At 41.5% G+C, this 12,256-nt stretch overlaps 1 protein-coding gene across 1 annotated transcript; it reads left to right on the forward strand.

The window, feature by feature from the left end:
- Positions 1 to 323: 323 nt before the first annotated feature.
- Positions 324 to 5,344, forward strand: LOC122784938 (dual specificity protein phosphatase 3-like). The gene is made up of 3 exons (XM_044050381.1): positions 324 to 466; positions 3,252 to 3,484; positions 3,570 to 5,344. The coding sequence occupies exons 1-3, from the start codon at positions 345 to 347 to the stop codon at positions 3,776 to 3,778; spliced, it is 564 nt and encodes a 187-aa protein (XP_043906316.1). The 5' UTR covers positions 324 to 344; the 3' UTR covers positions 3,779 to 5,344.
- The last annotated feature ends 6,912 nt before the right edge of the window (positions 5,345 to 12,256 follow it).

Below are 12,256 nucleotides of genomic sequence, written 5' to 3' on the forward strand. Positions count from 1 at the left end.
TATTCTACCTGAATTTATACAATTATGAAAATGAAACTACGTGTTTCCACTTCACACTGATAGTAGACCACCTCACAAATATCAGACCATTCTGATGTGGCATTTCAAAATAAAAGCCCTCTTAAATAGCAGAAATGACCTACTTTTCACATCATCTAAGTGACCTGAACCATTGACTGAATATGCGTTCGTTTTGTCCACCACCGAGCAGTTAAAGGTACAGAACAAGTGTTCTCTTCTCCTCTGCTGGTGAACTGGACACCTGTCCACCTCCCTCCTCCTCTGTGTGTGTGTGTGTGCGTCACGTCTCTCTCTCTCACACACACACACACACAGACTCCGACATGTCGAGCTTCGAGGTTTCTCTCCAGCAGCTCAACGACCTGTTAACAGACGACAGCGGTTTTTACAGCTGGCCCACCAAACACTTCCATGAGGTTTACCCGAGGATTTACGTGGGGAACGCGTGAGTCTCAATGTTTATGTGTATGTCATAATAAACATTGTTTTTAATTCTCATTCACTCGCAACAATGTTTCTGTTTACCTTCACTGTCACACTCCCATTTAAAAACAAGTGTCATGACGACATTCATCACATTACCTCGTTACACACTGTTGCCATGGTGACGTGTGGATTCCCAAACAATCGCATCAAATCGATAGAGTTATGAACAGATGAATAAATATTAACTATATGGAGCCTGTTCTATTATTAATGCCATTGAGTATTATTTTAATATGGGACATTTATGTTTTGGGGCCACACGGTGGTGTAGTGGTTAGCAAAGACCCGGGTTCGAGCCCCGGTTGGAACAAGGGCCTTTCTGCATGGAGTTTGCATGTTCTCCCCGTGTGTGCGTGGGTTCTCTCCGGGTACTCCGGCTTCCTCCCACAGTCCAAAAACATGCAATGTGGGGATTAGGTGAATTGGACACTCTAAATTGACCATAGGAGTGAGTGTGAGAGTGAATGGTTGTTTGTCTCTAGTTGTGTGTGGCCCTGCGATGGACTGGCGAACTGTCCAGGGTGTACCCCGCCTATCGCCCGATGTAGCTGAGATTGGCACAGCACCCCCCGCGACCCTCTGGTGGAGGATAAAGCGGTTAGATGATGACTGACTGACATTTATGTTTGACTTATATATCAAAAGCAGTTAATTTGGATAAATGTTGAGGAAAAAGGGTGAAATTGAGCAGGAGGAAAAACAATGGGGACGACGTAATAACCTAGCTGACAAATTTTGGTTCCCAGAACGTTCTGAGAACGATCCCTGAAAGAATACAACCTTTAGAGAACGTTCTCTCGAGGTTCCCAGAACGTTCCCGTAACCACTTTTGGCACAATCTTCATACAACAGTTTAATAGAACGGTCTATGATTGAAAATTGGGACAGATCTGCATGTGAGAGACAGAATAATGACACGGAAGAAGCATCTTCACTCGCCCATTATTAAAGAATAATGATTCTTATAAACAAGTGCTGCTTTCAAACACTGATGATATCTGATATATGCAGTATAGTAGAGGTGGGAATCACGATACACGATACCAGTGACATCACGATACAACGGTTCTGTGATAACCAATATATTATAGAAGACAATCATATAACGACACATGACGATATCTGTGTAAGTGAAGGAAACAAAACGTTAACGTGAAAAGTTAAAAGTTAAAAGTTAAAAGTGCAGGATTTCTCTGTTCATTCACAACATAGAGAACAAAGTTCACAGAGTCATGTATTGAACGTGGATGGAGCATCTCTTAACGTGGCTTTCTCCACCATTATCTCACTGTAAACTCTGTCTTCTTCAGCCATTCATCAAAGTAGCAACTGGCAGGGACTGTTTACTTTAGAGCGCCTTCATTTAGTAATTAAAAATTTAAATATCTGGTGTATCGATTATTGTTTAGCACGAGGAAGGTCGGCGACATATCCTCAAATCGATATTTGACTCACGCCTACAGTACAGTGATGGTGATGGTGATGAAGATGAGAAGATAAGGTGATGAGGTTTCACTGATACATTGACCTGAAGCTGGAGTTGAACTCTTGATCTTCCATCTACTGTCCTCGTGTCTCTGCAGTTATGTCTCAGACATGTTGGTGAGCCTCAGTACTCAGGCTTCAGAAGATTCATATCCCTTTGTTGTTGTTGTTGTTGTTGTTGTTGTTGTTGTTGTGTATGCTCGTGTCCTCTCTGTCCCTCTGTGTCTGTGCCAGACACTTTCTGTGGAGGTTGCGTTCAGATTTAGCAACAGTGTGTATCAGCTCTATTTTTAGCTCTCTACGTCTGAAAAGGCAGGATGTGCTCATCGCCACGTGCGCTTCCAGGCGAACTGTGTGTGTGTGTGTGGCAGAATAACGTCTTTTATGTCAAAGCAGAGATTCTGCTGTCGCCAAATTTAGATTTCTGTGAAACACTTTCATCAGCAGCTGAATAATTAGTCAAAACATCGCTATTTTTAATCAGCTGGTAAATCAACTGTTTGACTCATCACAGACTTGCAGGTATAGTATATTATTTCTCACTGACTGCTTGTTTAACTTCTCTGAGCTCTAGAGAGCAGCTACTTAAAGCCCCAGTATGTAACTTGTGTTGCCAGCATTCTGGTCTAGCAAAGATTCACAACATCAACACACACACACACACACACAGAGTTTTCATTTCTCTACCTGCTACTGTGTGAGTCCTGGAGTTCCACAGTTTCAAAGATGTGAGTAGTAGATTTCCAATGTTTTTTTTTTCCTCCTTCATCTGACAAAATATCACAGTTAAATAATAACAAATGATTCACAACATTTCTTAACTTGAACATTAATTGCACAACACGTATCGTCTGTCGCTCTCATCTGCACTGCAGCACACACAATACAATACACACAATAACACAAAATAAACAAACAAGGCAATCAGAGATGGCAGACTGCACCCCATTCATGCAACAAGCCTCTGGCGCCCTCTGTTGGTCACGTTGACAAGTGCAGACAGACAGACAGACAGAGCCACCAAAAACAACTCTGTGGGAGTGAAGTAATAAAAAACAACTAAACTTTGACAAAAGGTGCAAACTTACATGTGTAATAATTCCCTTTAGGGTAATTAATTGATAATTAATTCATTACCTTTAATCACAATCGTTCTGGATGATATTAGAATATATTTTCACACTAAAGATCAGTAAAGATCTGTTGATTTGAGTCACAAAAATGCTGAAAATTGTATTTTTCTTACCAACCTGACGCAGGTTTGTGGCGACGAACGCGCTGCGTCTGCGGCGCCTGGGCGTCACGCACATCCTGAACGCAGCGGAGGGAAACTCCTTCATGCACGTCAACACCAGCGCCGAGTTCTACGCCGGCACGGGCCTCCTCTACCGCGGGATCCCAGCCAGCGACACAGACCACTACGACCTCAGCGTTTACTTTGAGGAGGCGGCGGACTTCATCGGGAAGGCGCTGGCGTACAAACACGGGAAAGGTCAGAGATGGAGGCCGAACCCTGGCGCGTGAATCGCCGTTACTAGAATCACGAGACCATGTGCTTTCCTCCTCCTCCTCCGCAGGTAAAGTGTACGTTCACTGCAGGGAAGGCTACAGTCGCTCACCAACCTTAGTCATCGCCTACCTGATGCTTCGCCAAAACATGGACGTCCACACGGCTCTGGCCATGGTGCGGCAGAAGAGAGAAATCGGGCCCAACGACGGCTTCCTCCGGCAGCTGTGCCGGCTGAACCAACGGCTGGCGGCCGAAAGAAAGTCCTGGAACAAGTGAGGAGTGAAGAGAGAAGACACGTGAGCCACGTCGCCTCCTTTGTCTCGGCTTTAAGCCGCGGGGCTGTGAGCGGAATGTTCCACAAGTGAGGGAAGAGGATCACCGTGCTCGTAATGTGTAGTTTAGTTTAGTGTGTTTACATAGTGAACATCATGAATGGTACATTTTGCAGTCTTAGGACCAAAAAAGTTGTTTACTGATACTTTAAAATAATACGATTTAAATGTTTTTAAATCTCACAGTGTCACTTTAACACTCGTTAAATCTGTTTAAATCTGATTGTTTTAGTCCAGTTGGAGCTGACGAGTTCCTCGTGTTACCGTGGACCTCACGTCGTGTCAGGTGTTAAATATTCATATTTGTCCGTGTCCCGCGTCGGTCGGTGAGTTTTGGTGCTGTTCGCTAAAATATAAAGTGGATATTATGACACATATACGTGTATGTAAGTCTGTGTACACTGGTGATGCTTTTTGTCTGAGGAAACTGTCGAAACTGTGATGTCTAATATGTTGAGTTCAGTTCAGAGACCTCTCTGTGTTGTTATTGGGTTTATTTGGACATCGCGTGGTGTTTAAATAGCTAAACCTGTGATTATCCATCATCAAATAATCTGGTGACTAATTGATTATTATTTTTTTTTATATTATTAGAGATGATTCACAAAGGTGAAATCCGGATCCAAGAAACCAGAGCATTGTGTGAGTAATTTATCGAGCTTTAATTGATCATAATCATTTCTTAATTGTTTAATAATGGAACAGTTTTGAATTTTTAAGGACCACAATTAACATATATGAATGTACCATCACTGAACATGAACTTTAAGGCTACTTTCCATTTAGCTTTAGGACACATGCTGGCCCAAGCGTTTCCTGCTAAAGTCAATCAAATCAAATCAATCTCTGGGAGAAGATTAGTAGATAGATTTGGCCTGACACAGGATTTATGCTGATGGTAAATAATCTGTAACTCTTGGTCCAAACAGAAACATGTGACCTCACCATGTTTGGTCTCAGCTGAGTGTGATATAAACACAGTGTTTACAGTGTTGTGTATCTGCAGTGTGTGTATTGTTAGTGTCGTGCACGACTCACGACTGAGTGTGAGTCGTCGTGCGTGCATTTGTAGGATGGGATGGAGCCTCAGATTATGACTCTGCTGCTTCTACAAAGTGCACTTTATCTAATGACACTGGTGATTGTCGTTGTTTTTCTCTTTTCATACGTTCAGTAATAAACTGGGAACAAAAGACATCAGAGTAGTCCACTGTGCCAGGTGTAACCATGTTGTCCTGTAGAGGGAGTCGTTGGACTGTTAAAGTGACTCCATCTGCATCTCAATACTGTAAAAACACCAGTGTTTCTCCCACAGACTTTGATGATGTCATCTGTCAAGTGTAAGACGCTCAAAATGACATCAATTTTATGCTAAATATTGACTTTGCTGATTCCCAAAAAGGTTTCTTTCTTTGAGAGTTTACGTTGTTTCCCGTCCGCTAACTCGTGCATGGAATCCTCGTCCCTTGAATTTATTTTAAAAGTGGAATAAAGGAGGGAGTTACTGTGAGCTTGCACAAATACAAATAATACAAATAAATGCAGGTACATGTACATTTCTTACAAAAAAAAGTTTTAAAGTCTTATCATTCATCTACATGAATGAAATGAATACAATCTGGAAACTACAGTATGTAAAGTAGTGTATAAAGTATATGAGGAGTGGGAATTACCAGAGACTCCACGGTATTTTTAAGTCACGATATGAAATTATTACAATATTGCGATGTACTGAGTATTTGCAAACTCATATATTGCGACATACTTACACAGCAACTCCAGGGGGAGTGAGCACCATCGAGTGGAATGACAAAAAGTTTAATGTTTATTTGAAACACAAATCAAAAAAATTGGTATGCTAAATAAATTTTGGTGTCTCAAAACATCGCAATATTTCACTGTATCGATTTCTCCCATATATATATATATATATATATATAAATATATATATATATATATATATAATATATATATATATATATATATATATATATATAGGGTTAGGGTTATATATAGGATATATATATATATATATATATATATATATATATATATATATAGGGTTAGGGTTATATATAGGCTATATATATATATATATATATATATATACATATATATATGTATACAAATAAAATACTTAGTTCACCATCAACACAAGAGAAAACACCTCTGAGTTTACAGTAGTACTCGTCCCCTGTTGCCTCCTTATTTCCTTTCCTCCTGTAAACCCTAACCATGCAGACAGCGGACACAGACTGATGTAAGTGTGTGTGTGCACATTCCACAGGTTTAGGAGGCTGAGCTCCATGGCCGGGCCTCTCTCTCTGTCCCTGATGTTTTCTCTGTCTCTTTTGCCCTCTCTCTTTGTGTGTCCATCCTCTCTCTCTCTCTCTCTCTGTGTGTCTTTGTATTTTTGTCTCTGTCCTGGTCTGACACGTGGAGTTGATGCAAGGACATGTCTGTTAGGAGCTGAGGGTAAACTCTTACATAACAGCAGTCTGCATGAATGAATCCGTGGGGGAGGGTAAGCCATGTGTTTCATGTGAGTCAGAGGCATGTGTGTGTGTGTGTGTGTGTGTGTGTGTGTGTGTGTGTGTGTGTGTGGTGAGGTATGAATGAAGCATCGCGCTCCTCGTCTCGCTCCTCAGTCTTTCAAACTATTTATTTATACCGGCGCATGCAGTTTTAAACTCTAAAACCCGAGTGCATGTTGAACAGCTACCGTACATTTAAATTTAAGCATCTGAGCATTCAGCAGACGCTTTGATCCAAAGTGACTTACAGAAGATGAATCAGCTGCGGAGAAGAAGCCTTGGAAAGACGTCCACTGGATAGGAACAGTGGACTGACCGAGGGTGAGAGAGCAGGAGTGGATCCAAGTGCAGGGGAGGGGGGAGGGGGGAGGGGGTAAGGTAAGTGCTAGGACAGAAAGATGCTCTTGGAAGAGCTTCTTGCAGACAGACAGGGGCGCCCCTGTTCTGGTAGCGCTCGGTAGGTCGCTCCACCAGCGGGGAACGACGCGTGAAAAGAGTCTGGATCGTCTTGTGCGGGTCTGTTGGCACCGTCACACGACAATCCTTTGATGAACGGAGTGGTTGAGGGGTAACACAAGCCTTTAGGAGGGCATTTAAGTGGGTGGGAAGCACTTTGTAAACTAGCATCAGTGATTCGAATGTTATGCAGGCGGCTAAGGGTAAGACAGCGGAGCTCGATGAACAACGTGACCTTTCAGGCTGAGTGAAGACCAGGCGCCGCCGCCGCCGTGTTCTGGACCATCTGTAGTGGTTTGACAGCACAGGTTGGGGACGCCTGTTAGCAGAGCAGAGCAAAGCCGCCGCTACTAGGAGCTGGGTAGACTGTTGAGGCTGCCGAGCGCTAACAGAACGGCGGTCTGCAAGAAGCTCTTGAAGACCCAGCTCTTCCAAGAGCATCTTCTGTCCTAACACCTACCTGGACCATCTCCTTCTGCACTTGGATCCACGATCTAATGGAGTTCTTTCCAAGAACACTTCTATGTAGCTTACTCCTTGCTTTGGATAAAAGCATCTACTAAATACTTAATACTAAATGAAAGAAGACGAAAAATGTAAGATGCCCAAAGCTGGGTAACCTGTTGAGTTAGGTACGGCCTGATTTTTCTCAGTAAGGGCCCGACTACACGGAAACAGGTTTATTATATCTGCAATGTTTACGTCTTTTTCTGTTTTTGGTGTAAAGTTATATATGTACTGCAGCCCTTTGAGTCGTTGCGTGTGGACGACGGCGTCTTTACGTTTGGTGCTGCAAAGGCAAGAGTACAGGTTGGAGAATGACGGAGTTAAATTCTTCTGCTGAATAAAACCCTGGTCATTCAGCAGTTTGAGGCGGTAGATGCTTCTCGACTCCACACAAACGTCAGGGCTGATAGTATTGCTTGACAGTCTGTTCTCAGATGAAGGACAGATTCTAAAAACGTTATGTATTTTTTGTTTATTTAAATAATTATATCAAATTGATTAAATAATAATATTAAATATAATATTAAATATTAATATGAATACAGAGAAATCAACACAACTTCCTTTGTTTAGGGCTCGAGTGAAAAAGTGGATCTGAGAGGGTTTAAAGCCACTAAAAGCATCACTGCTGACAGCTTTTGTCCTGACATGGACTCAGTATTGATCTCAGAACATGATGATAAATGACATATTATGTAATCATGCCACACGCTCTGAAAGCAGTGACATGTGAATAAACAATCATTACTACTTGTGTGTGTGTGTGTGTGTGTGTGTGATTTTTGACAAACGTGCAAAATGATTACAACTGAAAATAAAGTCAGTGAAATATTAGCGTCATCAAAATAATCGGGACAATTTTTCGCTGCGAGCACTTTTCCTTTAGTTGAGGGGAAAAATCTGTAATGGATGTCCCCGTCTGTCAGTCTGTCCACACACACACACACACACACTATCCATGTCAGCGTGCAGCATGTCTGCTCTGCACCAGCTGTGTCCTTCTGTGTGTTTTGGACGGGGGAAGGCGGGGGCCGAGCGGCTCCAGATTGGTCGAGAGCAAAGCTGCTCATTGTTACATCATCGCCACTACAACAGCGCTCCAAAAAATGTGGACACTGGCTCTCACGCGTCTCAGAGTGCGTAATAATTTAGTGGTTTGTTTCCAAATTTAGCAGCAGCGCATCAAGCAGTCGAGAAGCCATTCAGCCTGTGCATGTGCATGTATGACTCAGCGATCCAGGCTTTTAATTACAGGAAAAATGACCCGAAATGTGCTAATAATCAATCACAGGTTAAATATCGATATTGAAATATCAAAAATATTGATATTTCAATCACTAAAGGCTCTGTAAAGTAAACAGTAAAGCGTTTCACTCACCAGGTGTAGCTACTTGATGTCTCCTCATGGTGGCGCTGCTGAAAGAGTGTACAGCGGGATAACGGACGAGGAAAGCTACGTTAAGAGAAGCTCCATCCACGTTCAATACATAGACTTTATGCACTTTGTTCTCTGTTGTGACTAAATAGAGAAATCCTGCACTTAACTTTTCACTTTTTGTTGTCTTCAGTTACACAGATATCGCGATGTAATCGCTGTATGATTGTCTCGCAATTTATTGATTATCAACGAATCGTTGTGTCGCGATACAACGTGGTACGGTCCAGCTCTCCTGCAGGTTTTACTGGAAATAATGAACGTCTGACTCCAGCTCAACTCCAGTGTCGTGTGGAAACAAGCCTCTGTCGTCAGTGATCATCATCTCGATGTTTGATTAACATGACTGATAACTGTTTACATACAGGATAAATACAATATATATAATTAAAAAGTAATGGTAATAACATGGTAGTGAGGTCTGATTCATTCATTGATTAATCGCCGTGTTGCGACATTAACACACGTAGCTTTTACTGAAAATCTACAGATTTGTGATTCGTGAAAATACTCGGACGTCACCTGCAGCGCACACCATCGCGTCCACTCGTACACGCTGTGCTTTATCGTCTATTTTTAAATAGGAACATTCACTCATTCATCGCCTACTGCTTTAGCCTCCACATGGGGCCTGGTGCCAATCCCAGCTGACATAGAGTGAAAGGCGGGGTCAGAACCTCTGCATGTTTTTAGACACGTGGGAGGAAACCGGAGCACGCGGAGAGAACGCACGCACACACATACGGGGCGAACATGCAAATAGAAAGCTATGTTAAGAGAAGCCCCGCCCATGTCTTAGACTCAGGATTTAAATAATTGTTCTGTAAAAGAAGAGCTGGAACTCGAGACTGAGATGATTAACAGAAAAATATTCAATATCTTTTTAAGTCAAGAAAGAATAGAATTCCATTGAAATTGAACTCTTTTTGCAAACATGAGCGTCGCCCCCTGGTGACGAAGCGCTTTTTCCCTACAAATGCGTGCGACGCCACAGAGAAACACCGCGCCCGCGTCTGCACGCGCGTCACAAAAAAAACAAAGCGGAGCCACGTTGATATCAAATCATTTTTTATAATGCTGAAAATGAATGTCACATAGCCACAAACACAAACAGCTTTGAGCCACTGAGATGCCATTCTCTGATTGTGCCATGAATGATTTGTCACAGAAATCAAGACAAACAACAACTGTGCCCGTTACAAACCCATGACCAGCATTTTTTCAAAACACACCGTCAAATTCTCCACCCGGGGGTCGTTCAAACTACATCGCACTCTCAGCTTTACATTCAACACTGTGCTGCGCCAAATATTTATGGCTGCTTTCGCAAGCAGGAAACGGCCGACTGCTCGCGCAGGGCCTCGAATGATGTCACTCTGATTGGCTAATTGGGGCCGACTTGTGTGCTTACTGCATAGGTCAGTGGGAAGGGGAGCTGCAGGGAGCAGCAGTATAAAAAAAGAGGGGACATTTTGTATCAGGGGAATAGTCGTCCGGGACAAAATGTCCAGAATCTCTCTCTCTTTCAAAAGGCACAATTTACTGGCCTGAATTTAAGTACAATGGTCATCAATACAAGTGTGTAAGTGCATATTTGCACTTGAGGAGATGTGAAGGCTTGAGGAGGCAAATGGCTCTCCTCAGAGCTTCAGGGGAGCGGGAGCAATTTTTGAAATTCCTTTCCGCCGGTGATTATTTTGAGAGAATAATTTAAGCTTGCGCTGCATTCGTCGTTATTCATTTGGCCAAACTACATGTCATCTGGTGTCCGGATGAAAGCGTCAGTCCTCTCTTTGTTAGTCAGGGCAGAGCACACATAGAGAAGGAATAAATATCTTTTAGCTGATGGTAAATATTCAAAGCATGGCTTCATATTGCATGCTGTCACTTGCTTATAGATATAACATAGTAAGTGCTGTAGTTTTTTTTTTTTTACAATACTGTCATCACAACGTGGACAGATCATGTAAGCATTTCATCGAGTTGATGCACACTTTTTACATTTTCAATGTATTTTTTTTTTTTTCCTTTTTTTGTGTGTGTGAAGTATTTCATTTCAGGGATGTGGAGAGGATTTGGCCAGAAGCGACTAAACTTTCAACTTTCTCTACAGAAACTCTTCCAGCCACCAGTTTTTAATTCAAAAAGTTTGGGGCCACGTTTTTTAATCTTCCTGTGACCACAGTAAGGTCCATATTCTGCCAACCACTGAATTTCCATGCTTGAGACTGACCACTCCCCCTCCCTTCCTCTGGCACAGATTGATTAGATGAGGTATGAACAGTTGTACTTTTTTTTTTTTTTTTGGTTTACGATTTTGTGATCTTTTTTTTATTATTATTGTATAACTTAATGTCTTGAGGCTTATCTTCCATCACAAGCATATTTCTTGTTACAACACTGAGATTAATATATGGCAGATTTATATATCGCAGGATGAGCCCTGATCTAAGGATCAGGATGTTCTTCTTCTTTTTTTACATTGACCCAGATCAGGGTTAAGAGCAAACGCCCAGCTTAGAAAGTGATACAGCCCAAGCAACTGTGGAAAGCAGGATTCAAGTTCATTCACTTTCAGTTCAGATTTGAAAACACACCCGGGAATTTCAGGGACCGGAAAAATGTACTGAGGAGGTGAAAAGGTTTTTCTTACAGGGAGGGTTGTCTGGCTTTTTTGGAGATTTATATTTTATTAATAAATGACCTTGTTTATAGATGACAGAAAAAGAAAATAACAAAGTAGAAAAAAAAAAAGACTTTAGTTAATAATACCTAATTTTTCTGCGAGGTAACAAAATATACAGTCATTTTTGAACAGTCCCTTAGAAGAAACATATTGTTGGATTTTCAGCCCATTGGTGCGACAAACAAATACGAGAGTGGCAGCAGACATCAGATCTAAGTAATGTGCATGCTCGGCATTTACTGTGCATTTACTGTACATAAGTGATGCAGAATATATCAAAAATAGAAGTAAGTTTTGGGCTGGCGAAATACTGGCTGCGAAATGTGCTAACAGAAAAACCACATAATCATTTAGTTTTCGAATTTACACGATTGTATACTAAATACATATATATGTATATATATATATATATATATATATATATATATATATATATATATATATATATATATATATATATATATACAGAGAGAAAACTGTGTCACATTAGCCGAATGCTAGTCAGCTAGCTGCAGTGAGTGTTCTCTGCGTTCAGAATCTTTGGTGTAATGCTAATTACTGAAATGTGGGAGCAGATAAATTCAGCTAACAACTAAACTAGCCTACCACATTCTGTGTTTGACGTGACAACACTCTACTGGGCTGTACTGTGTTATTAGGTTGTCAAGACGTCAGCTAGTTAGCCTTTAGCTTGCATTTCCTCTATTAGGCGGGAAAACCCAAATGTAGGTTTAAAATCTTGAAAACTAGCTAGTTGGCTAATAAATAAAAATAACATTTCATGTAACTAACTGCAACTGTTTA

This window comes from Solea senegalensis, linkage group LG19 (assembly GCF_019176455.1).
Source record: "Solea senegalensis isolate Sse05_10M linkage group LG19, IFAPA_SoseM_1, whole genome shotgun sequence".
Classification (NCBI taxonomy): domain Eukaryota; kingdom Metazoa; phylum Chordata; class Actinopteri; order Pleuronectiformes; family Soleidae; genus Solea; species Solea senegalensis.

Coding starts and splice junctions, on each gene's coding strand:
- LOC122784938 (XM_044050381.1), top strand. CDS start 345: ATGTCGAGCTTCGAGGTTTCTCTCCAGCAGCTCAACGACCTGTTAACA. Junction 467..3,251: donor AGGATTTACGTGGGGAACGC/GTGAGTCTCAAT, acceptor AACCTGACGCAG/GTTTGTGGCGACGAACGCGC. Junction 3,485..3,569: donor GGCGTACAAACACGGGAAAG/GTCAGAGATGGA, acceptor CCTCCTCCGCAG/GTAAAGTGTACGTTCACTGC.